The sequence below is a fragment of the Schistocerca nitens genome, unplaced genomic scaffold, assembly GCF_023898315.1.
Source record: "Schistocerca nitens isolate TAMUIC-IGC-003100 unplaced genomic scaffold, iqSchNite1.1 HiC_scaffold_376, whole genome shotgun sequence".
Classification (NCBI taxonomy): domain Eukaryota; kingdom Metazoa; phylum Arthropoda; class Insecta; order Orthoptera; family Acrididae; genus Schistocerca; species Schistocerca nitens.
This window is the reverse complement of record NW_026045910.1, coordinates 480,805-507,216: the sequence shown is the minus strand read 5'-3', so window position 1 is coordinate 507,216 and position 26,412 is coordinate 480,805. Positions and strand designations below refer to the sequence as shown.

At 40.4% G+C, this 26,412-nt stretch overlaps 1 protein-coding gene across 1 annotated transcript; it reads left to right on the top strand.

The window, feature by feature from the left end:
• The first annotated feature begins 6,596 nt into the window (after nt 1-6,596).
• On the top strand, nt 6,597-9,629 carry LOC126229620 (YTH domain-containing protein 1-like). The gene has a single exon (XM_049942365.1). It carries the CDS (start codon nt 6,932-6,934, stop codon nt 8,321-8,323), a length of 1,392 nt encoding a protein of 463 aa, XP_049798322.1. The 5' UTR covers nt 6,597-6,931; the 3' UTR covers nt 8,324-9,629.
• Nucleotides 9,630-26,412: the final 16,783 nt, after the last annotated feature.

Below are 26,412 nucleotides of genomic sequence, written 5' to 3'. Positions count from 1 at the left end.
AAAGTATATATCGTCCTTAGATTCCTGTGCCTCGACTCACATCACTAACGTTGGAAGGAAACTTCGCAATGTCAAGCCATGTAATATTTCAGTGACTAGTGTGGGAGGTGATGGCTTACTAACAGAGACTACTGGAAGTGTTGATCTGACCTTCTATATTGGTGATAAAACAGTAGAAATAGAAGTATCCGATGTCATTCATATCCCAAAATCAGCTGTCAGTTTGCTCTCAATTAATAAAATTGTAAGCAAAGGGTATAAACTGAATTTTAACAAAAAAGGTAGATTCATCTACAATGCAGAATGTGAACTAACTACCAAAGCAACGCCCAGGAATGGCATCTTCTGTCTGAATACAAGTGAAATGAAACAGTGTTATTATAGAAAAGATAGTGGATTCTGATGGCATTGCAGGCTAGGGCATATTAATCACAAAAGTGCACTAAAGTTGTCAAAGGTTTCGATGGAACTAAATGAAGATATTTAGGTTAAGGATCCCTGTGAGTTGTGCATCATGAGAAAACAATCACATCTTCCATTCAAACCTAGCAAAAGCTATTCTATACACATCTTAGACTTAGTACATTCTGATTTTGTGGGCAAATGGAGACAGTGTCTATTAGTGGAAATCATTATTTTCTCACATTGATTGATGATTTTTCAAGATTCAAATTTGTTTATTTCTTGAAGAAAAACATCTGAGATAACACACATGTTTAAAAATTTCAAACCTATGGTGGAAAAGCAGACAGGCAGAAATATCAAGAATTTAAACATGGCTGCAACAGCAACTGTTAAAATTCTTCACGATAAAGGATGACAGCCATAAACAGTTGCAGGATAAAAATTTATTAAAATTTCTTGACCAAGGTTTCGGTACATATAAATATACCTTCATCAGAAGTAAAAAATCTGAAATTACATCATGTAATGGAGATTAATAAAACAATTGTGCCAAAGGCGTCGTCAATAATTGAGACATCTTCTCCATTAGTACAACATGACTATGGGCACAGGGTCAAAGCGAACAGTTTAGCACCATTACATGATGTAATTTCAGATTTTTTACTTCTGATGAAGGTATATTTATATGTACCGAAACCTTGGTCAAGAAATTTTAATAAATTTTTATCCTGCAACTGTTTATGGCTGTCATCCTTTATCGTGAAGAAATATCAAGAAGTTATCGTCTGGCTATGGAAAGGAGTATGTCAAAAATTTTTGACTCCTGAAGGCATCATCCACGAGCTTTCAGTATATTACAGACCACAGCAATATAACATTGGTTGAAAGAGCTCGTACCATAATGTTTTATGATAACCCATCAAAGGAGTATTGGGCTAAAGCTGTATCTACAGCTATATACCTATCAAGCCGTTTGCTGTCCACTGGAGATGGTCGCCATATGAACTTTGGCATAAGAGAAGGCCTTGTTTATCACATTTGAGAATTTTTCGCTGCAGTGTAATGGTTCGCATTCCAAACCCTCTTCAGAAGAAGTGGGATAAGTAGTCACAGAAGTTGACATTTGTATTTCAACCCTCTTTTAAGGCTTTGAAAGTGATTCAATAGGAACTGAAGCTCAAGGCAAGGGCCATAAGAATCTAAACATGGTTAAAGAGGCTACACCTCGAAAATCAAACAGAGAACCAAAACCCAACACATGGCCTGATTATGTTACTATTTGAAAGAAGGACTTCCACGTGAAGACTTTCATGTCAAAGAAGCCTTGGAAGGTACAAATAATGAAGAATGGAAAAAAGCGATAAAGAAAGAATTCTCATTTCTAGTTCATAATGATGCATTTGGAGAAATAGAGTTACCCAGAGAACACAAGCCACTCAAGACTAAGTGGGTATTAAAAATAAAGCCTGGGACTAGAAGTACACCAGAAAAATTTAAGGCACACCTAGGGGTAGAAACTCTGCTCAAGTTCTAGGTGTTGATTATCAGGAAACATTAGCACCAGTGATCAACGATGCATCCATTAGATATCTCTTGTCTATGGCAGCTCAAGAGAACATTGAGGCTGACCATGTTGACATCACTACTGCTTACCTCTATGGAGAATTGCATGAAGAAATTTATGTCGAAAATTTTGCATCTCCTGGAAAAGTATAGAGGCTGAACAAAGCTGTTTATGGTAGGAACTGGAATCAAAACATTGATGAGATGTTAAGAAGACTGTAACTTAACAGATCTAACACTCATCCATGTATCTATTTTCACAGAGATAGCACCAAAACAGTCATCATAGCTTTATGTGTCGATGATATGCTATTATTCTCAAATGATAGAAGCATTTTGGATCAGTTCGAAAGTTCTTTGAAGAGCTTTTTTGAGGTAAAATATTTAGGAGAGGTATGAAAATTGGACATGTATGAAAATTACATGTTATCCTGAAAAAGAAAAAAATTGGATCTCCCAGAAATTCAACACAAAAAAGTTCTGGAGAAATTTGGAATGAGTAACGCCAAGCTGGTATCAGCACCACTTGATTTAGACTTTGAAGCAGTCGAAACAAGTGATATCAATGTACATTATCAAGAGGCAACAAGAAGTCTTTTATATCTATCTCAAATCTCCAGACTTGATATGCGTTTAGCTGTAAATCTTAGCAGATATAATCAATGTTTTTAAAAAATTCAGTGGTTGTCAGTAAAAAGATTGCTTAGACATTTAAAAGAAACCATGTGTGGCGGGATGGGGTTGGTGTGCTGCGTTGTGACTTAATTATTTATGTCCTCCTAACCAGTATAGCATCCATTCACCACCCGTTGCTCTGCATTCGTAGGTACTATGTAGACGGTGAGAAATACAGCGTTGAAGAAAATCACCGTCCATACTTACGATTACAAAGTCCGTGTAACTCAAGTAACAAGATAAACCTGTACATCTCTATTGATAATGGGCAAAGTGGGTGCTTCCTCCCTTCATTGAAAATGTTTGTTTGTAGATACTGATGTTTTATTACGGTCCTTTTCATTTATTGTGTCACCAATCCCACATTTACGATGGTAGTACTTCTACTACTAGTTCGTGCAGCTTATATCACATGTAAGACAGCCAGGAATGAGCTAAGTCCAACCCGAAATATTACGAGATTCACACAGGCAATACACTGTTACAAAACGAGTTTACATTTGTTCCTTTTCAGTGGATTCTTCGAAAGAAGATGGTCGCCAAGATGTTCTGTACATGCATACGGAACACGCCATGCAGAATATTCACAAAGGCCGATAGTTTCACACGCGGTTTATTCTGCAACCAACATTCCAAAACTTCACCGAAATATCCATAGTTGTGTCTGCTAGTACGGCGATATACACCGTCCGCGATTTAACCGTCATTTCTTCATCTTACAGATAATGTTTTCGGACACATTTAACATGACCTTCTCGTCTGACAGCAACTCTATGACTGCCTGAATGCCCTCGCTCACGGGGCATATGACGCATTTAATTACACGGGAAAGACTTCTCTCTCATTGGTTGATCAAAATGATCATCAGTCAGATTAACCTTTCATGATCAATTTCGCGCGCAAACCACTTTACTCCAATCAGCATTTGCAGATGCATTTACGTCATTTCATATTGCAAAATTTCACAAAATGTTCCACAAAACCAAACGAAACGAAAATCAAAAGAAAACTATACTCGAAAAATACTTTAGAACTAAAGTATCCTCTTACTATCTTCCAGGCTGCCTTATTACAAAAGCAAACGCTCCTAGACATACGTCATCCACCAGTTAGGGGGATCCACCATTTTCAGGACTCCTGGTTATGTAACACTTGCTAGTTACGGATGGTGTAATGCATTATAAAATGGAAATTTGACGTATGTCCCCACATACACACTCACATTCACCCTCATCGTCTCCCACCATAACACAAAATATAAATATCAACTTTTAAACTGTTATTTCCATTGTGAAAGCAAAATTATTACAAGTTTAGAATCAAAATTCCTTAAAAATAACTTGTGCGCACTGAGAGTGCTGTTATTGTTTTCAAATAACAAAGAAACTTAAACTGTTATGATTCCTATCTGAATTTACTTTACTAAGTGTCGGTTAAGTACTTTTTAATAGGTTTTTTATATTTCCAAAACTATTATAGTTATCCGCATGAAAATTTTACACGCTGTTCTTCTAAATTATAATAGTTCCTATTCCAAATTTGAAATCAACAGATCATATTTATCATAGATATTTAATTTCTTAGGTGGATTGAATAAGTGATCTTAGTACGCTCCACACAGAGCAGTTCTGACGGTCCGCACACCACAAAAGATGGCATTGCGACACTAGCAGCTGACTACACAACAGCCGGGTCTGGAGGCTTCATTGCCAGCCTTCAGTACAGTTTGACCTAATGGAATAAAACTTACTGCAAAACTCTGCAGCCGTGTCAATAGCTGAGATGTTACACATGGACTACAAGCTAGAATTTTCTAGAGGTGATAACAGAGAAATAATGGCCTCCAGTGATGCAGATTGGGGAAGTAAAATCAATGGCAGACATTCTGTAACTGGTTCATGCAAAAAATTGCAAAATTTCGTGGTCTGAAAGAAAGCAAAAAACTATTGCAGTCTCTACTTGTGAAGCTGAACATCTGCCATGACATAAAGTGTTTTAGATTAACTGCTGTTAAGACAACTTTTGTTTGAGATAGATCCAAGCAGTATCATAAAGTCACTTACAGTATATTGTGATAATAAAAGAGCTATTCAGTTAGTTAAGAATCTAGAGACAAACTCTAGATCCTAGCATATAGATAAAAAGTGTTCTTTTGTAAGAAGCCATGTTGAGTCAAGTGTTGTTAATGTTGAACATCTACCTTCTGACGCAATGTTAGCCAATGCTTTCACAAAACCACTTAGCAATGCCAGACATGAGGCATATGTAAAAAACTGTGACCTGAAATAAGTGAAGGAGTGACTGTGCATTTAGACTTCATACTGTTTTTCGATATCAATTTAAGGGAACATGTTGAGGTATGTAAATTGATATCGACAGTTTTTTTTCTCCTTTGCATTGTAATTACTTGGTGGTTATGATGTGTTCTGGGGTATGTAGCTGTTGTTATGCACGTACTGATTAATTAATATAACATTATTTCACAACTCTTTCACGTTTATATTAAAAAATTCTCGGCAATTAGCATCTGGTTTCCTATACGTCTGCTAAATCGTTAAATGAAATCACTACTTTGGAGGACTGTTTTGCATTACAGGATGGAGCTATGTCAAATACTGCAAGTAGCTGTGCATCGTGATCAGAAAGACCATTCTTAATAGAAAAAATTTTTATTTGGTTAAATTTATCTTGGCCTATAAAAACATTATCCATCAATGCACTGCTTTCCTGGACTACCAAAGTAGTAAAATCAGTAACTGATGTCAAATCGAAAGAACCAACTAATACTTCAAGGTCATTCCTTCTAACTCACTTTCAGAAAATGCACACTGAAATGCCCACAAACAATAATTTGCTTCCCTTTGTCTGACAGAGAGCACAACAAAGAATCAAACATTTTCAGAAATAGGTGAAAATCTCTCAATTGGGACCTATACACAGCTACTATTATAAGAGTATCATTATTTATTTTAAGCTCACAGGCACATGCCTCTATATGTTACTCTACACAAATATTTTTAGTTCCTAAATTTTTGACACTACGATAAGTTTTAACATGTATGGCAAGTTATCCTCTCTCCATAGTGTCTCTACTTACTTGTGCTGAAAACTTATATCCACCTACATTTAACTTTTCCGTCTCTGTGACTATATGATCTATATTACTGCCTACACAGACATTTGCAGGTATGTGCGGAGGTTAGTCCACGATCGACGATTTGGCTGCGCAAATATCAGTGGACGTCAAATCTGCGCATACAGATCGTAGCTAGTGAGCTCGATATCTCACTGATCCCTGCGTGTTGTCTATGCAGCCACTACAGTTGTACCACAGTTTAACATAAGACTGTTAGACTGTGGTTGTACAATGTGTAGAGACATTTGTAAAAATATTTTTAAAATATGCATGATTCTGTTTCCGCTCAACAACAAATTTCATTACGAAGTAGTCATAAATAAGACCCGAGAAAAGACGAATATTACATTGAATTTATATATTTTTAAGGATCGAATTGGAAGGAAATCAGCATTGGCCGTATTTTGTTGTTTTATTGTCAGCAAAATCGATTTTCGGTCAGTTAGTGACCATCCTCACTGCTGTAATATACAATTAAAATTGGTAGGCACTGGTATCAAGCTATAACCACAAGCACAAGTATTGTGGTTATAGCTTGATACCAGTGCCTACCAATTTTAATTGTATATTACAGCACTGAGGATGGTCACTAAGTGACCGAAAATCGATTTTGCTGACAATAAAACAACAAAATACGGCCAATGCTGATTTTCCTTCCAATTCTATCCACTATTTGGTCGTGGTGCACACAACACGCCATGGAGTCGCCAATCAATATATTTTTAATTATGTTAAAATGTCATAAGCTTCGATACATCGTATATCGACAGGGCGCTTGTATGAAAACGATCGATATCTGCGCAAGCTGCTCCCTGTCCCTTGTATCTTTGAGAAGAAAGTGTATTGGGCGATTCTAAACCGGTATAAATTTGGAAACAAAGTGCTTCGTTGAAGGTGGGGGCGAGTATTACTTTATTTTGTAGTGAGTTGTGAAAAATGCGAAAAGAAACTGTGTACAAGAAGCAATGGTATTTTGGTTAAAGTGCAAAGACAATATCTTGCTCCTGTGATTACAGTCATTTTGCGTGGATGTAGAAGTCTGTGAAAGAGTATCAGCACTAACTTGTTACATTGAATAAGTGGACTGTAAGACATCAGTTTTGAGGTTGAACAAACTTGACGCCAGAAGACAACCGTGTTGTGTAATACGTAATGGAGGAAGGCGACATAGAAACTAGTGTTGATGTAGAAAATCTTAATCTTAGTTTTGGAGAAGATATGGGTGACGACATCAAATTGGATGAAATGAGTGAATATGACACTCGGAGCGAAGTGAGCTCATCGAGTTCGGAGGACAGCGCTTCCAGTCACCAAAGCATAACTTCCGTCAGCTCAGATTCGACTGATCGTAGGAAGCGACGACCAAGACACAGACTAAACAGAAGTCGCTCAAGAGAAAGAAAAAGCCCTCCACCGGTGCTAAAGCGTTCGAAGTCGAGAGAGAAATCGAAGTCATATGACTACATAACGAAGCTCAATTATTTATTCAGAGATGCAAGATTTTTTCTTATTAAGAGCAATAATGCAGAAAATGTAACTCTGTCAAAAGCAAAAGGAGTTTGGTCAACACTTCCACAGAATGAGTCGAAGTTGAACCATGCTTACAGAGAATGCAGAAATGTTATTCTTATATTCTCGGTTAAAGAAAGCGGAAAATTTGCTGGCTTTGCACGACTGAGTGGAGAGTCCAGACGGGATGTATCTCCAATTTCTTGGGTACTACCCCCAGGACTTTCAGCAAGAGCCCTAGGAGGTGTTTTCAGAGTGGACTGGGTTTGCCGCAAAGAGTTGCCTTTCAGTGCAACAGTACATCTGTACAATCCATGGAATGAGGGAAAACCAGTAAAGATTGGTCGTGATGGACAAGAAATTGAACCAAAAGTGGCAGCAGAGTTATGTCGCCTTTTTCCTGTTGATGAAGGTATTGAAATGACGCCAATTTTGAGAAAATCAAAGGAAGCAGCAAAGATGATAAAGCCTCGTGTTACACAACACAGAACTGAAAGATACCAGCGCAGTGGTGGCAGCAATAGATTTTCACCAAGGGGAACATTTTCATGGCGAAGCCGTGGTGGTTCCTTTGGTCGAGGGCGCCGCAAGTACTTCATGAGTGTCAGAAGCAGGTTGGGAAGCAGTGGAGGAGTCTTCAAGCGATCATCGTCATCTCGTCAAAGGGATAGACTGGGTAACTGGTTCCCAAGAGATGGAGATCGTGGATCATTTGGTGGTGGGAGTCCCGTGGCAGCAGCACAGGCCTATGTTGCAGATTATATGCGGCAGATGCAGCATCAACTGCCACCTATGCCATATGCTCCACCACCAGGTGTCTACATGTCATCTTCGAGCACCTCACCATATGATGCAGCACCACCGCCTCGTTATTATGATGGGCCGCCACTTCCTGAATACTCATCAATGCCTTCACGGTCTTCAAGCCATTCAGATAAACGATCATATGATCGTTCTGTTGATGAGTTTCTATGGAGAACCTGCGAAAGAAGAGACCGTGATCGTGATCATCACCGATACCGTGAACGACGATGAGACTGAATGTATGTTTGCTTGTCATTCATCCATATTACATGCATATGGCCAAATCTCATTCAGGAATATCATGATATTTGTTGACTAAGAATTTGGCTTTGTCTTGATTTCTTAAGAATAGCCTATTTGTCAAATGGTAGTAGCCTGATTAATTATCTGACTTTTTTATTTAAAATGGTCTGAGGTTTCAGTGTTGTTTTGTGATATGCACCAAATAATGGATGAAATGGGAATAACTGCTGTAATCTTCTCGTAGAGATGCCTCATTGGTATTGGTATTTGGTTGTGTATAGTTAAAACAGATCAGACACCAAACTTAAATCATTTTTCGATTTTTTTCACCCATCCAGTTAGTATGTGATTGAAGAAAGGCTATAATAGTTTCTGTGACTTGGTGTGTAACTACAGCATTCTTATCATTCCTGAAAGGCTATTAAGCTTTGCTACTTTGGTTCAGGAGCCATTTGACATTAAGGAATAAATGTTCCTGCCAACCAAAGGTATTTGTTTCATCTTTCTCTTGCCAGCTGTACTTCGTACAGTATTTTGTGGAACAGACACATTTGTAGCCACATTGGTTTCTAGACATCACGGTTGTATAAAATCAGCACTCACCCAAAGTGTGAAGCCACACTTCAGTAAAATTAATATTGTCCCCAGCAAAAAATTATTCATTGCTGCCTTATTTTTCTGATTTGTTGTTTGTTTCAAAGGAAGAGAGAGTGCACTAATTGTAGTAACATACTGCTTCTATGCAGAAAATTTTATAGATTTTACGTTAAGCATTTGAACAAGTTAATAATCCAAAATTGTTTTGACATTTGGTGCTTTTTGCAGTGCAACGTGGCTTCACATTGTACATGACGATTGGCTTATATTTCCTATAGTGGCCTGTTGTGTGCCCATGGATAGCTGTTAATTGTCAGGTGCTTTATCTACATATTTAGCTTGCTGTGTGTTTGCAAAACACAATACAGCTAAGAATAGCACTTGTAGATTTAATTTAAAAAAACATTAATTATGTTTGCCTTACTTGTATTCACAGTTACTCGTTTTGCTTATTAGTAATGAGCTAATATTAGAGGATGGGTGTATAATGATATTCCTGAATGTGAAAGTAAGGTTCATTATCTATGAATTCCATTTTCACATTAATGAAGTAGTTCTTTATTCAGTCAGTGGCTCTTTGAATTGTGATGTGTTTAATATAGTGAACACAGTGAATGTATTTTAAGACCCTTTTTTTTTTAAGTGTGTCAAGGAACTAAATAAATAATATATTTTGAAACGTGTGTTATGAACAGACCTTGATTCTCAGTACTGTGTATGTCACTGTTCCAAATTAAATCATTATTCCATGCGGTGAATGACATTCGTTGTATTTCCGCTCCTTCCATACCAGATAAACTTTTTTGTGTGGGATAGACAGTTTTTTATGTGTGATTCATCATTGCAAGAGAACTTGATTTCAGGTTTATCGTGTAATTAGTTGAAATCAGCTAGTGGTTGGTGGTTGTCTACAATATAAACTGCTTGTATTCACAAAGGTACTTTTGAATGGTATTACAGCTGTAAAAGGACCTCCGTTTGAAATGGATGTGACAGCTGAGTTTGTGCTTGCATATTTAGGAAGTATTAACTATGATTATGGACATTATTGTGTGTGTGTTTAGTATAATGAGTGAATTTGTCAACATTAGCAAAGGAAGACATTTATTCTTCTGGTTCTTCAAAAATGGTGGGTATTTGCTGTATGTCACTTCAGGCGTAAGTATTACATTATTTACTATTTGTTTTCTTGCTTTGTTTGAATATTAACATAACATTTTTTTGTGGGTAGAGTTGGTATGACTTTTGAAGAATATTGAATATGGGCAAATATTTATGATATAGAGTAGAGGGAAAGGCATTGAAATAAAAAAAATTGGTAGTGTTATTTCACTGATGTTAGTATTGCTGCAAGAGTAATATACACTCAAAAAAGGGGGGGTGGGGCGGCAATGACGTACCATGAAGGAATTATCCAAATGGGATGGAATACTGAAATCAATAAATGTGATATCCATGTACAGACAAACAAATTATAACAATTTCAGGAGAAATGGATGATTTATTCAAGAGAGAGAGTTTCACAAATTGAGCAAGTAGTAATGCATTGGCCTACCTTTGCCTCTATGAAAGCAGTTATTCAGCCTAACATTGATTGAGTTGTTGGATGCCCTCTTGAAGGATATCATGCTGAAATGTGTGCAATTGGTGCATCAGATCTTCAAAATCTGGAGTTGGTTGCAGGGCCCTGCCCGTAATCCTCAATCCTCATACGTTCTCAGTTGGGGATAGATCTGGCGACCTTGCTGTTCAAGATAGCATTTGGCAAGTGTGAAGACAGTCAGTAGAAACTGACCTTATGTATTATCATGCTGTAATGTGAGCCCAGAGTTGCTTGCCAGGAGGGGCAACAAAACAGGCATAAAATATTGTTGATGTACCTCTGTACAATAAGAATGCCATGGATGACAACCAAGTGGCCCTACTATTAAAGGAAATGGCATCCAAGACCGTTACTCCTGGTTGTCGAGCCATATGGCAGGCATCTCCAGACTTGTTTTTGGCTTGGATTTCATTGACTGAAGTAGAATTGTCTTCAGTGATGAGTCTCACTTTGAATTGAGCTCCAAGACAAACAGAGACGCATCTGAAAATGCCCTGGGCAGTGGTAAGATACCAATGTAACTGTTGCCTGCCATACAGCCCGACACTCAGGAGTGATGGTCTGGGTTGTTATTTCACTTTGGAACATGACCCCTTGGGTTGTCATCCATGGAACCCTTAGAGCACAGTAGTACGACAATGATACTCTATGCTCTTATTTTTTGCCCTTCGTGGCAAGCCATCTTGGGCTCACATTTCACCAAGGTAATGTCCTCCCGCACGTGGCGAGAGTTTCTATTGTTTGTCTTTGTGCTTACCAAACCTTACCTTGGACAACCAGGTCACCAGATCTCTCCCCAATTGAAAACGCTTGGAGCATTATAGACAGTGCCCTCCAATTAGCTCAGAATTTTTACAATCTAACCCACCAATTGGGTAGAATGTGGTGCAGTATCCCTGAGTGACATCAACAACTCAATTGTTGCCAACTACTTGCATAAGGAACAGAGGTGGACCAATGTATTACTGACTTGCTCAATTTGTGAAGCTCTTTCTCTTGAACAAATCGTCCAATTTTTCTGAAATTGTAATAATCTGTTTGTCTCTACATATACATCACGTCTATAGATTTCTGTCCTATTTGAATAATGTCTTCCTGGTGTATATGATAGAAAGCTATATTTGCTAAAATGTCAGCTGTTGTGTAGGTAAAAGGTAGAACTAAGGGAAAGTGGTATAGAATTTGTTGTGAGTGTGAGCATATGCGAGTCTAACCACTCGTGAACCCTTCTGTGTGGCTTTTCCTTTATAGCGGAGGTTTATTTGTTCTAATTCCCAAATGCCTGTTTTTTTTTAATGCAATAATTAATCCCATTCCCCCCATGTGTGAAATAGTTTGTCCCTGCGGTCCTCAGACATTTCCACCATCCCAATATGGCAGTAATTTTCCACTGCACACCTAGATAATTTGGGAAAGTTGAGGAAAATAGATTGGTGAATGTTGTGTGTGTTGTTTGGTGAACAAATATCTGAAGCTAAATTCTTTTGTGTCATGTAAGTAATAAACCATGGCAGAAGTTTCAACTACCAGCAAAATGGGAGCGGGATTTAGGATGATTGATAATGGAGTAATTTTAGTTTTTATGTAATTTTTCTGCTAGTCAGATATTTGAATGAGGTCTTACTTTTCAATGTAAAATATAATTTAATGGCTGGGATGTCACACTTATTAAAATATTCTGGGTTATTATGGCATGGCCAGATGAGTTTCTTGTTGAAGCTGTGTACAAGAAATTCATCCGACTGTGAGATAATGGTATGAAATATTATAATAAGTGTAACTTCCAATGTACATAATTGCTTTAGGCATCACAGGTGATAACTTTTATCATTTTTGTTTATTTTGCTTTTACATGTGCAAACAAGCCCAAACATTATGACCACCTGATTAAAGGCGTGTTGGCCCACCTATGGAAGACAAGGTAGCAGCGATTCTGCACAGTACTGATTTGACAAGCCCTCAGTGTGTTTCCTGAGGCCTGTGACACCAGTTGTCTATGTGCAATTCCCATAAGTTATGGGCCAGTAGTTTGTGTGTAAGGATCTGGCACCCAGTAGTGTTCCATTGGGTTCAGATCAGGCAAAGTTTGTGGCTAAGACATATCCTGAGGTCACTATCGTACTCCTAAAACCACTGTAGCTCAATACTGGGCTTGTGACATCAATAGTCACATTGCTAGAAGATGCTATTGCCTTTCAAGGAGACATTGTGTATGGATTTATGCAGGTAGCGGCATAATTGTTCATATAGTCCACAGCTGTTATGGTGCCTTCAGTTACTACCACAGACCCCATGGAAGCCTGTGTGAATGTCCCCCATTGCATACTCCTCCAGTGGCCTGCGTCCTTGGTAAGCTGTATGTTCTCCTCCTGCTCCAGCACCCATGTTTCGCTTTGAGACATGGCCGTCAAACACCTTGTTACCTACATGTAGTTACACCATCCTTCATTTACTTTCAGTATTATGAAAAGGATAGATTGCTGCTCACTGTATAGCGGAGAAGCTGAGTTGTAGATAGGTGCAACAAAAAGACTGCTGACTAAGTAAGCTTTCGGCCAGAAGGCCTTTTCTAAAATAGATAACACACACACACACACACACACACACACACACACACACACACACACACACACACACACACACACGGCCACTGTCTCCGCCTGCCGAGGTCAGACTGTGAGCAACTGCACGTGGTGGAAGAAGCAATCTGGGTGGTGGGGGTAAGGAGGAGGCTGGGAGGGGTTGGGTATAGTAAAGTGTTGCTTGTGGAAGCATACAGGGATGAAGTGGGAAGAGGCTAGGTGCAATCAGGAGGTGAGACAGAGGGGGAGGGGCTAAGATGAGAAGTAAAAAGACTGTGGGTGTGCTTGTGGAATGAAGGCTGTGCAGTGCTGGAGGGGGAACAGGAAAGGGTATAGATGGATGAAGGACAGTGACTAACGAAGGCTGAGGCCAGGAAGGTTACAGGAATGTAGGATATATTGCAGGGAGATTCCTACCTGCGCAATTCAGAAGAGCTGGTGTAGGTTCGGTGGGTGGTAGAATATCACTGTGGGGTAGATGAGAAAGTTAGTGGATAGGACATTTCTTATTTTAGGGCACGACGAGAGGTAGTCGAAACGCTGGCGGAGAATGTGATTCAGTTACTCCAGTCCTGGGTGGTACTGAGTATGAGGGGAATGCTCCTACTGCCCGCCCCACCCCACCTTTGTCTGAACTCCTAACTGCCTCTAGTTGCTCTACCCTCCTTCCACCTCACCCCTGTTCGCTCCCACATGCAGCACTTTATCTCCTCCACCCCTACCCTTCTATCCCTGCCCTTCCCAGCCTCCTCGTTACCACTATCACCCAGATAGCTTCTCACACCATGCGCATTTGCTTGCAGTCTAGCCTTAGCAGCCACACACAGTGGTCATATCTGTATGAGCTACCTCTGTGTGTGTGTGTGTGTGTGTGTGTGCGCGCGCGCCTTCTGTCTGCAATCTTACATGTTTAGTAGTCTGTTTGTTGTGCTTGTCTGCAACTCAGCATCTCTGTTGTATGACGAGTAGCAATCAGTCCTTTCCATATTATTGCTTTTATTTCATCCTGGATTCTTGAACTACTTTCCACAGATACTCGTGACAGGCTTCACTGTTTCTGAGATGCTTCTTCTCAAGCACAGGGCTAATAACAGTCTGCCCTTTGTCAAAGTCGCTTGTGTCAGTGGGCATTCCTATTTGTGGTCTGTATTGTCACTAAATGATCTCTGTTCCACTTACATACTTTCCTTATTGCGCCATGTGCCTTCAGTACCACTAGGCAGTGTTCAGTCTCTCAGTGTGCAGTGGTCGCGATGTCTTGGCTCATCGGTGTGTGTGTGTGTGTGTGTGTGTGTGTGTGTGTGTGTGTGTGTGTGTGTGTGTGTGTGTGTGTGTGTGTCGTATTGTTTAGATCTACCAAGAATAGTTCACTGTTTGCTATAGGTAATGACTTTTTTGTTTTACCAAAGATTTTTTAACTGTCTGTAATACACAATCTGTTTCTGTTCAAGACCATCTGGTTGTGAACTCGGAAGTGACTTAAGAATTGCCAGTACCTAATGTGTTAGCTTGATGAAATGTTGTTCCTTCCTACAGCTGAAAGTAGTTGCTCTTACATCTCCTGTTGTTACATAATGCTAAGGTTTGACATATATAGGTTTATACTTTTAAGTTATTTTACATGCATTACCTCGTATGTTCAATACTGTGGACCATTGTAGGGCTTTTCTTCGTTGTGTGCTCTGCAATTTTCTTCACAAAACTTTTCACACTGGTGCAGAGTCTGCCATGGTCTTGTAAACTGTGAGTCTCCCATATTTATCAATTCTAAACAGCTTTAATTGACAGTGTGTCCTTTATTGCTTCTCATTGTATGCGGGAAAAGTCAGCAGTCACTGATATATGTTTGTTTAAACATGTTCATTTTTCACCTTATCACAGTATTAGGTTCAGAGCTTGGAGAATCACTGTGGCTTTGTGATTCAAGTTTCCATGTTAAAGTTGAACCATTGCACTTGCTATGTCTTCTCTCTGTTATCTCTGAAATAGGGAAGCAGAATAACTCACTGTATTACAAAGTAATGCATGCATAAACATGGGAAGTTCAGTTGGTTAACATAGTAAAACTGCTTCAGATTGTCAGTGATGTGGCTCTTGAGCTCTCAGTGTAACAAGACTATGTTTTTCCCTGGTGGAGAAATGTACAAATATTTGGGAGAAAGAGCTAAGGAGTATTGCTGAACAAATTTCATATTTGACACTATTAGAGTAGCTGGCCAATATTTGCCTTCAGTAGACAAAATTCCAATGCTGGCAGTAGATATCTATAAAAGTACAAAAAGCTATCCCACTTTTAGAAACAATTATTTACTCGCCTAGACATGGAAGTGGGATAGTTTGGGCAAGTTAGATAGGAGGGACATTCACTCATACCCCACAAGGTAATTACTGGTCAGCCATTGTGTTTCCCTGTAGTTTAATTGTTTTCTCAAACAGATTTTCATTTTGAAACAAATATGTTTAAGTTAGATGATGCTAGTTTCTGTCCTACAGTGGGAAAGAAAAATGAACACGGAACCACCATACAAGAGAAGGCAAGCAATGCAGGTGTCACAATATTATTGCTTAATAAAGCTGTGATGAAGGTTTCACATAATTGTGTCAAATGCAGGAAATTAAAACGTCGAGGCTTTCATGCAAAAATCTTTGAGAACAAAGGTTTAAAGATGATGTGGTGCATTAACTTAAGAAGCGTTTGTTTGCCTGATGCCTACCGGCTGTCTCCCCTCCCTCCTCCCTCGCGCACCCCCAGCTGCTTTTTACTTTTTAAGTTTATAGTGGAAAGAAATGTTAGGTTTATGGTCTTGTCAATTTAGGATAATTTTACAATTGTGTAAGTCCTGGTTCAGTACTCAGTGTAAGGATTTTGTATTATCATTTCTTTCACCACAGACGGTGATTTGGAATGTGAAAAATGCCAAGTTGTATCATAGTTTGGAGTTCATTTTAAACTGTAGCTCACCCTATAAATGATGATAAGTCTGGTCAGAGGAATGCAAGGACCTACCGCCTATAATGTTAATGTGCCATAGAACTGTGGTGTTCAAGCCAACATTCAGGCTGAGGACAGCTTGACTGTATGTCATGAAAGGTGTGTGAGTTGAGTTGTGGGTATCTGGAAGAGTAAAGTTAATATCCTTTTGAAAACACTAGTTGTTGGAGAAAATTTTCTGTCTATAAACTGCAACCTTACCCTAAATTCTATCTTTTCTTGCATCTCTCGCTCCATCCCGCCCCTCCTCTCCCCCCCCCCCCCTTCTATATGTGTTCTGTGTCATACCAACAAAGAAAGCTCCTAGATGGAATAATACGTAAAATTAAGGAAAGGCAACCATTCACCTATAGCTGTCTGAAGCGTGCCATATAGAAACGCACAACAGAAAACTTCCGAGCACTTGCTCTTTCTGTAGTAGAAATACCCACATTCACATACACATCACCACACAAACACATGTACCTGTAGCCACCGTAAGACTGACTGTTTATTATAGGTACCAGTTGTCTGGGCAGATGGAGGCAGGGAGGGCATAGGGAAGGATCCACGAGGTGATGAGGGGCAGTGGGATAGTGTGAGTTCATCTTTCCACAGATGACTCAGCAGCTGCACAAGTCCAGAGGGTAGAGCGTATAAGATGTCAGGGGAGGAAAGGAGAGGAAGGCAGAGATGGGGGGGGGAGGGGGCTGAGGTAGGGAGAGAAGAGAGAAAGGGAGAGGGGTGGAACTGTGGAAGGAGGAGGGAAAAGAGAGAGGATACTCAATTGGAGAGGGGGCCAGGAGGAGGAAGAGTGGTGGGAGAATGCAGTACATGATCTGGACAGGGAAGGAGTGGCTGACACCTCTGCATACAAACCTTACAATCAGGATTCCATCCCAGAAGTCCAACAGGACCTCCATTAGCTCCTCCTGGCCTTAGGTCCATCCCAAAATGTGATTCTTCACACCAGCAACCTCCTGTATACTCCTATCTTTACATACACCACAAACCCAACTCCACAGATCTTCCTACTGGTTGTTCCATCGTGGTTGGTTACAATGCTCCCACAGAACGAACCTCTGCCTTTGCTGACCAACTTCTCAGAACTCTTGTCCATAACATCCCGTCCTACAGTCAAAACGCTCCTCATTTCCTTCCCCATCTTTCCACAGCACCTGTCCCATTACCACCAAAATTTCTTTTGGTCATTTTAGATGCAACTTTCCAATACTTATACACAATCCTGCACACCTATGGCCTTTCAGCCATGGAATACTACTTTTTCCATGTCCTCTTTTCCCAATCCTCCTATCCAACCATAACCTGACCCACGATTATTTCACTTTCAAAGGCCAAATCTATAAAGGAATCCATGGTACTACCATGGGTACTCACATGGCACCATCTTGTGTAAACTTATTTGTGGAGGAATCCTTCCTATCTTGTCAACACCAAAAATTCCGTATCTGATTCATTGATGACATTTGCATGATCTTTCCTCCATAACCTCAAGAGCTATTCCCAAATCGTTTTCGCATGGTCCATTTCATCTCATCGAGCCACCTTCCTAGATGTTGATTTCTACCTTTTAAATGGCTCCATAAATATTTCTGTTCATATCAGCCACAATAACTATCGAAAGTACATCCACTGTGAAAACATCTTCCTTCTAGTCCCGTCACCATGGAAAGCACGAGTTGTCAATCAGATAACCTTACTAAAGCCTTTATTGACTGATGGTATCCTATCCAGCATACCATCTCCTCCTCCTTGACACCAATAGACCCGTTAACCACCCAGTAGCCAGCACCCCTCTGATCACCCAGTATCACGTCTTTCATCAGGGCTTCGACTGCCTCTCATGCCCTGATATGAGCGATATCACACCCACATCACCCAAAGTCGTGTTCCAGCCACCACCCGGTGTACAGAAAATCCCTATTCCAATCCTCAATCCTGCTCCCAAACCATCTCCCCCCCCCCCCCCCCCCCGCCCCAATCGCCCCTCTCCCAGTTATTCCCTTGCAGTACCGAGGTGTGAGACCTGCCCCGTACACCCACCTACCACAGCCGTGTCTTAGGCATTCCCCCCCTGAAAAATGCATGGCCACATGTGAAAGCAGCCATGTTATATATTGGCTATGCTGCAATTACTGTACAGGCTTCTGTGTGGGTATAACAAGTAAGCAACTGTCTACTCGCATGAAAGGCTGTGGCGAACTGCATGAAAGGCTACTGCCACAAACTGTGGTGAACTGCGAACTTGACCATCCAGTTGCCAGACATGCTGTGCACAACAACAGAAACGACTTCAACAGCTGCTTTGCTATGTGAGCCATTTGGATACTCCATTCCAGCATTAGTTTCTCTGAACTATGCCAGTGGGAATTCTTTCTTCAGCATATCCTGCTCTCTTGCAGTCGTCCTGGCCTAAACCTCCGGTAACTTGTTTCCAATTCCCTATGCTCCTTCCCTGTCCATATCATGTACTGCCTTCTCCCAGTGCTCTTCCCCTTCCTTCCCTCTGCTCCCAGTGTGTGTGTCCCCCTCTGCTCTCCCTTCCTCTTTACTTTTCCATTCTTTTCCCTTCCTCTTTTTCCTCCCATCCCTTCTACTAGAGAAAGAGCAAGAGTAGTATAAATAGTTCTCAGTTGCATGTTTCTATGTGACACACAGCAGTCAGCTAGAGATGAATGGTTGCCTTTTCTTTATTTTACATGTTATATCCCAAGGCATTCTCGGGACCAAGTTCAATTAGTTTTCATCACAAGTTCCAGTTTTCCTTTAGATGGCTCATGTATTCCCCATTATTAATTTTGTTGAACTCTGGGAAGATCTGATGGGGATCACTTTTGCATATGATAATGTTGTCGGTTGAATTTATCTGTTTAAGGAGCTCAGTGAAATTTTTTAAATTCAGAAACTGTCTGGAGTTCCGTTTAGCTAAACTTAATAAATTCAAGGTTTATGTACCAACATTCTTTGTCACAAAGGAGAGTTTTTTGCAGACTGTAAATGTGTGCAGTTGACAGTTTGAGCATAATGACAGCTTAGAAATGTTATATATTACAAGAACTGTATTGGTATGTAAGAATTTTAGACATTTGGTGGTATTTAGAATTCGAATTTAGCAAATGTAGCATCACTAGAATGCCAGTAGTTGGTCCATGGAGTCCAGATCGTAGTCTACAAACAATGTTGTTGTTGTTGTGGTCTTCAGTCCTGAGACTGGTTGGATGCAGCTCTCTATGCTACTCTATCCTGTGCAAGCTTCTTCATCTCCCAGTACCTATTGCAACCTACATCCTTCTGAATCTGCTTAGTGTATTGATCTCTTGGTCTCCCTCTACGATTTTTACCCTCCACGCTGCCCTCCAGTGCTAAATTTGTGATCCCTTGATGCCTCAAAACATGTCCTACCAACCGATCCCTTCTTCTAGTCAAGTTGTGCCACAAACTTCTCTTCTCCCCAATCCTATTCAATACCTCCTCATTAGTTACGTGATCTACCCACCTTACCTTCAGCATTCTTCTGTAGCACCACATTTCGAAAGCTTCTATTCACTTCTTGTCCAAACTGGTTATCGTCCATGTTTCACTTCCATACATGGCTACACTCCATACAAATACTTTCAGAAACGACTTCCTGACACTTAAATCTATACTCGATGTTAACAAATTTCTCTTCTTCAGAAACGATGTCCTTGCCATTGCCAGTCTACATTTTATATCCTCTCTACTTCGACCATCATCAGTTATTTTACTCCCTAAATAGCAAAACTCCTTTACTACATTAAGTGTCTCATTTCCTAATCTAATCCCCTCAGCATCACCCGACTTAATTTGACTACATTCCATTATCCTCGTTTTGCTTTTGTTGATGTTCATCTTATATCCTCCTTTCAAGACACTGTCCATTCCGTTCAACTGCTCTTCCAAGTCCTTTGCTGTCTCTGACAGAATTACAATGTCATCGGCGAACCTCAAAGTTTTTACATCTTCTCCATGAATTTTAATACCTACTCCGAATTTTTCTTTTCTTTCCTTCACTGCTTGCTCAATATACAGATTGAATAACATCGGGGAGAGGCTACAACCCTGTCTCACTCCTTTCCCAACCGCTGCTTCCCTTTCATGCCCCTAGACTCTTATAACTGCCATCTGGTTTCTGTACAAATTGTAAATAGCCTTTTGCTCCTTGTATTTTACCCCTGCCACCTTCAGAATTTGAAAGGGAGTATTCCAGTTAACGTTGTCGAAAGCTTTCTCTAATTCTACAAATGCTAGAAACGTAGGTTTGCCTTTTCTTAATCTTTCTTCTAAGATAAGTCGTAAGGTTAGTATTGCCTCACGTGTTCCAACATTTCTACGGAATCCAAACTGATCTTCCCCAAGGTCCGCTTCTACCAGTTTTTCCATTCGTCTGTAAAGAATTCGCGTTAGTATTTTGCAGCTGTGACTTATTAAACTGATAGTTCGGTAATTTTCACATCTGTCAACGCCTGCTTTCTTTGGGATTGGAATTATTATATTCTTCTTGAAGTCTGTGGGTATTTCGCCTGTCTCATACATCTTGCTCACCAGATGGTAGAGTTTTGTCATGACTGGCTCTCCCGAGGTCATCAGTAGTTCTAATGGAATGTTGTCTACTCCCGGGGCCTTGTTTCGACTCAGGTCTTTCAGTGCTCTGTCAAACTCTTCACGCAGTATCTTATCTCCCATTTCATCTTCATCTACATCCTCTTCCATTTCCATAATATTGTCCTCAAGTACATCGCCCTTGTATAAACCCTCTATATACTCCTTCCACCTTTCTGCCTTCCCTTCTTTGCTTACAACTGGGTTGCCATCTGAGCTCTTGACATTCATACAAGTGGTTCTCTTCTCTCCAAAGGTGTCTTTAATTTTCCTGTAGACAGTATCTATCTTACCCCTAGTGAGACAAGCCTCTACATCCTTACATTTGTCCTCTAGCCATCCCTGCTTAGCGATTTTGCACTTCCTGTCGATCTCATTTTTGAGACGTTTGTATTCCTTTTTGCCTGCTTCATTTACTGCATTTTTATATTTTCTCCTTTCATCAATTAAATTCAATATTTCTTCTGTTACCCAAGGATTTCTATTAGCCCTTGTCTTTTTACCTACTTGATCCTCTGCTGCCTTCACTACTTCATCCCTCAGAGCTACCCATTCTTCTTCTACTGTATTTCTTTCCCCAATTCCTGTCAATTGTTCCCTTATGTTCTCCCTGAAACTCTCTACAACCTCTGGTTCTTTCAGTTTATCCAGGTCCCATCTCCTTAAATTCCCACCTTTTTGCAGTTTCTTCAGTTTCAATCTGCAGTTCATAACCAATAGATTGTGGTCAGAATCCACATCTGCCCCTGGAAATGTCTTACAATTTAAAACCTGGTTCCTAAATCTCTGTCTTACCATTAGCAGCCTATTTTCTTCTGTATCTAAATCTGTGTTAATAATACCAGAGAAGGAAAGTTGCTACTCACCATATAGCGGAGATGCTGAGTCGCGATTGGCACAACAAAAAGATTCACACAATTAAAGCTTTCGGCCATTAAGGCCTTTCTCAGCAGTACACACACACACACACACACACACACACACACACACACACACACACACACACACACACGCGTACACACACGTACACGAGCTGAAACCACCCTATGAACAGCAGCACCAGAGCATGATAGGAGTGGCGACTGGGTGGGGGTAAGGAGGAGGCTGTGGCGGGGAGGGGGAGGGATAGTATGGTGCGAGTGGTGGACAGTGAAGTGTTGCAGCTTAGACGGAGGACAGGAGAGAAGTCTCCTGGCCTCAACCTTCGTTAGTCACTGTCTTCACCCATCCAGCCGCCTCCCTGTTCCCATTCCAGCACTACACAGCCGCCATTTCACCGCCACACCCAGTCTTTTAAATTCTTTTTATTTCTCTCCTTTCCGCTACTTGTCCCCCCCCCCCTTTTCGCGCCTCTCCGGCCCTCCGTCTAAACTGCAACACTTCACTGTCCGCCACACGCACCATACTATCCCTCCCCCTCCCCGCCACAGCCTCCTCCTTACCCCCACCCAGTCGCCACTCCCATCATGCTCTGGTGCTGCTGTTCGCAGTGTGGTTAAAGCTCTCTGAGACTGCAGATGTGTGTACAAGTTGCGTATGCGTGTGTGCGTGCGTGTGTCTACTGCTGACAAAGGCCTTAATGGTTGAAACCTTTAATTGTGTGAATCTTTTTGTTGTGCCCATTGCGACTCAGTGTCTCCACTATATGGTGAGTAGCAACTTTCCTTCTCTGGTATTGTTACATTACATCCTGGATTTTCCATTGTTTGATAAATCTGTGTTAGGTTTCATATGGGCCTCTATGTTTTATAATGAGTTTCCTTTTACAGGTGTGGTGTTAGACTTTAAGCTTCCTATTGTAACTTTTTAGTCTCTATGCTTTTTCATGATGTACAGATAATATCCCCTCTGTATGTTTCAATTTCAGTTTTTCCTCAGTTTTCATGGTTTTTTTTCCATCGAACATCATTTGTCCTTTCATTTTGGTTTTTATTATGATACCTGTATATGCTCTGTGTATTCAGTTAACTTCTATATTTCAGTATACAGTTAACTTTTATATTTCAGTATAAGATTCCATGACCAGTCAGATTTGATGATATTGTTCTATGTGTATTACTGCATCACTGCATGAAGTGAAAACCATCATTCCCGCAGTTATTGGAGACAACTTTATCAGGAATCATCCTGATGAATTCAGTAGCTAAGGAGACAACTTAGCTTTTTGTGTGTCATTATCTGTCACTCGATAGTATGTCCTATCGAACATTCAGTGGCGGTGTTGCCCCTTTGTTTGAGATAAATCATAGATACTGCCATGGGTTTGTTGAATTTGGATGTTGTGTACTTGAAGACAGTGTTAAACTGTCATTTTCAACACAGGAAACCATCTTAGCTCTCTTAAGTGAACTTATTTGTATAGGGTAGCCAAAATAAAATAGCCTCAAAAAGTGTTGTTGTTGTTGTGGTCTTCAGTCCTGAGACTGGTTTGATACAGCTCTCCATGCTACTCTATCCTGTGCAGGCTTCTTCGTCTTCCAGTACTTACTGCAACCTACATCCTTCTGAATCTGCTTAATGTATGCATCTCTTGGTCTCGCTCTACGATTTTTACCCTCCAATGCTAAATTTGTGATCCCTTGATGCCTCAGAACATGTCCTACCAACCGGTCCCTTCTTCTTGTCAAGTTGTGCCACAAACTCCTCTTCTCCCCAATTCTATTCAATACCTCCTCATTAGTTATGTGATCTACCCATCTAATCTTCAGCATTCTTCTGTAGCACAACATTTTGAAAGCTTATATTCTCTTCTTGTCCAAACTATTTATCGTCCATGTTTCACTTCCATACATGGCTACACTCCATACAAATACTTTCAGAAACGACTTCCTGACACTTAAATCTATACTCGATGTTAACAAATTTCTCTTCTTCAGAAACGCTTTCCTTCCCATTGTCAGTCTACATTTTATATCCTCTCTACTTCGACCATCATCAGTTATTTTGTTCCCCAAATAGCAAAACTCCTTTACTACTTCAAGTGTCTCATTTCCTAATATAATACCCGCAGTATCACCCAATTTAATTCGACTACATTCCATTATCCTCGTTTTGCTTTTGTTGGTGTTCATCTTATATCCTTCTTTCAAGAGACTGTCCAGTCCGTTCAACTGCTCTTCCAGGTCCTTTGCTGTCTCTGACAGAATTACAATGTCATCGGCGAACCTCAATGTCTTTATTTCATCTCCATGGATTTTAATACCTACTCCAATTTTTCTTTTGTTTCCTTTATTGCTTGCTCAATATACAGATTGAATAAGATCCGGGAGAGACTACAACCCTGTCTCACTCCCTTCCCAACCGCTGCTTCCCTTTCATGCCCCTAGACTCTTATAACTGCCATCTGGTTTCTGTACAAATTGTAAATAGCCTTTCGCTCCCTGTATTTTACCCCTGCCACCTTTTGAATTTGAAAGAGAGTATTCCAGTCAACATTGTCAAAAGCTTTCTCTAAGTCTACAAATGCTAGAAACGTAGGTTTGCCTTTCCTTAATCTTTCTTCTAAGATAAGTCATAGGGCCAGTATTGCCTCACGTGTTCCAATATTTCTACGGAATCCAAATTGATCTTCCCCAAGGTTGGCTTCTACTAGTTTTTCCATTCGTCTGTAAAGAATCCGCATTAGTATTTTGCAACTGTGGCTTATTAAACTGATTGTTCGGTAATTTTCACATCTGTCAACACCTGCTTTCTTTGGGATTGGAATTATTATATTCTTCTTGAAGTCTGAGGGTATTTCGCCTGTCTCGTACATCTTGCTCACCAGATGGTAGAGTTTTGTCAGGACTGGTTCTCCCAAGGCTGTCAATAGTTCTAATGGAATGTTGTCTACTCCCGGGGCCTTGTTTTGACTCAGGTCTTTCAGTGCTCTGTCAATCTCTTCACGCAGTACTGTATCTCCCATTTCGTCTTCATCTACATTCTCTTCCATTTCCAGAATATTGTCCTCAAGTACATCGCCCTTGTATAGACCCTCTATATACTCCTTCCACCTTTCTGCTTTCCCTTCTTTGCTTAGAACTGGGTTTCCATTTGAGCTCTTGACATTCATACAAGTGGTTCTCTTCTCTACAAAGGTGTCTTTAATTTTCCTGTAGGCAGTATCTGTCTTACCCCTAGTGAGACATCCTCTACATCCTTACATTTGTCCTCTAGCCATCCCAGCTTAGCCATTTTGCACTTCCTGTCAATCTCATTTTTGAGACGTTTGTCTTCCTTTTTGCCTGCTTCATTTACTGCATTTTTATACTTTCTCCTTTCATCAATTAAATTCAATATTTCTTCTGTTACCCAAGGATTTCTATTAGCCCTCGTCTTTTTACCTACTTGATCCTCTGCTGCCTTCACTACTTCATCACTCAGAGCTACCAATTCTTCTTCTACTGTAGTTCCCCCCCCCCCCCTTCCATTCCTGTCAATTGTTCCCTTATGTTCTCCCTGAAACTCTGTACAACCTCTGGTTTTATCAGTTTGTCCAGGTCCCATCTCCTTAAATTTCCACCTTTATGCAGTTTCTTCAGTTTTAATCTACAGCTCATAACCAATAGATTGTGGTCAGAGTCCACATCTGCCCCTGGAAATGTCTTACAATTTAATACCTGGTTCCTAAATCTCTGTCTTACCATTATATAATCTATCTAATACCTTTTAGTATTTCTAGGATTCTTCCATGTATACAACCTTCTTTTATGATTCTTGAATCAAGTGTTGGCTATGATTAAGTTATGCTCTGTGCAAAATTCTACCTGATGACTTCCTCTTTCATTTCTCTCCCCCAATCCATATTCACCCACTATGTTTCCTTCTCTCCCTTTTCCTACTTTTGAATTCCAGTCACCCATGACTATTAAATTTTCGTCTCCCTTCACTACCTGAATAATTTCTTTTATCTGATCATACATTTCATCAATTTCTTCATCATCTGCAGAGCTAGTTGGCATATAAACTTGTACTACTGTAGTAGGTGTGGGCTTCGTGTCTATCTTGGCCACAATAATGCGTTCACTATCCTGTTTGTAGTAGCTTACCCGCACTCCTATGCTTTTATTCATTATTAAACCTACTCCTGCATTACCCCTATTTGATTTTGTATTTATAACCCTGTATTCACCTGACCAAAAGTCTTGTTCCTCCTGCCACCGAACTTCACTAATTCCCACTATATCTAACTTTAACCTACCCATTTCCCTTTTTAAGTTTTCTAACCTACCTGCCCGATTAAGGGATCTGACATTCCACGCTCCGATCCGCAGAATGCCAGTTTTCTTTCTCCTGATAACAACATCCTCCTGAGTAGTCCCCGCCCGGAAATCCGAATGGGGGACTATTTTACCTCCGGAATATTTTACCCAAGAGGACGCCATCATCAGTTAACCATACAGTAAAGCTGCATGCCCTCGGGAAAAATTACGGCTGCAGTTTCCCTTTGCTTTCAGCCTTTCACAGTACCAGCACAGCAAGGCCGATTTGGTTAGTGTTACAAGGCCAGATCAGTCAATCATCCAGACTGTTGCCCCTGCAACTACTGAAAAGGCTGCTGCCCCTCTTCAGGAACCACATGTTTGTCTGGCCTCTAAACAGATACCCCTCCGTTGTGGTTGCACCTACGGTCCGGCCATCTGCATCGCTGAGGCACGCAAGCCACCCCACCAACGGCAAGGTCCATGGTTCATGGGGGGCAAAA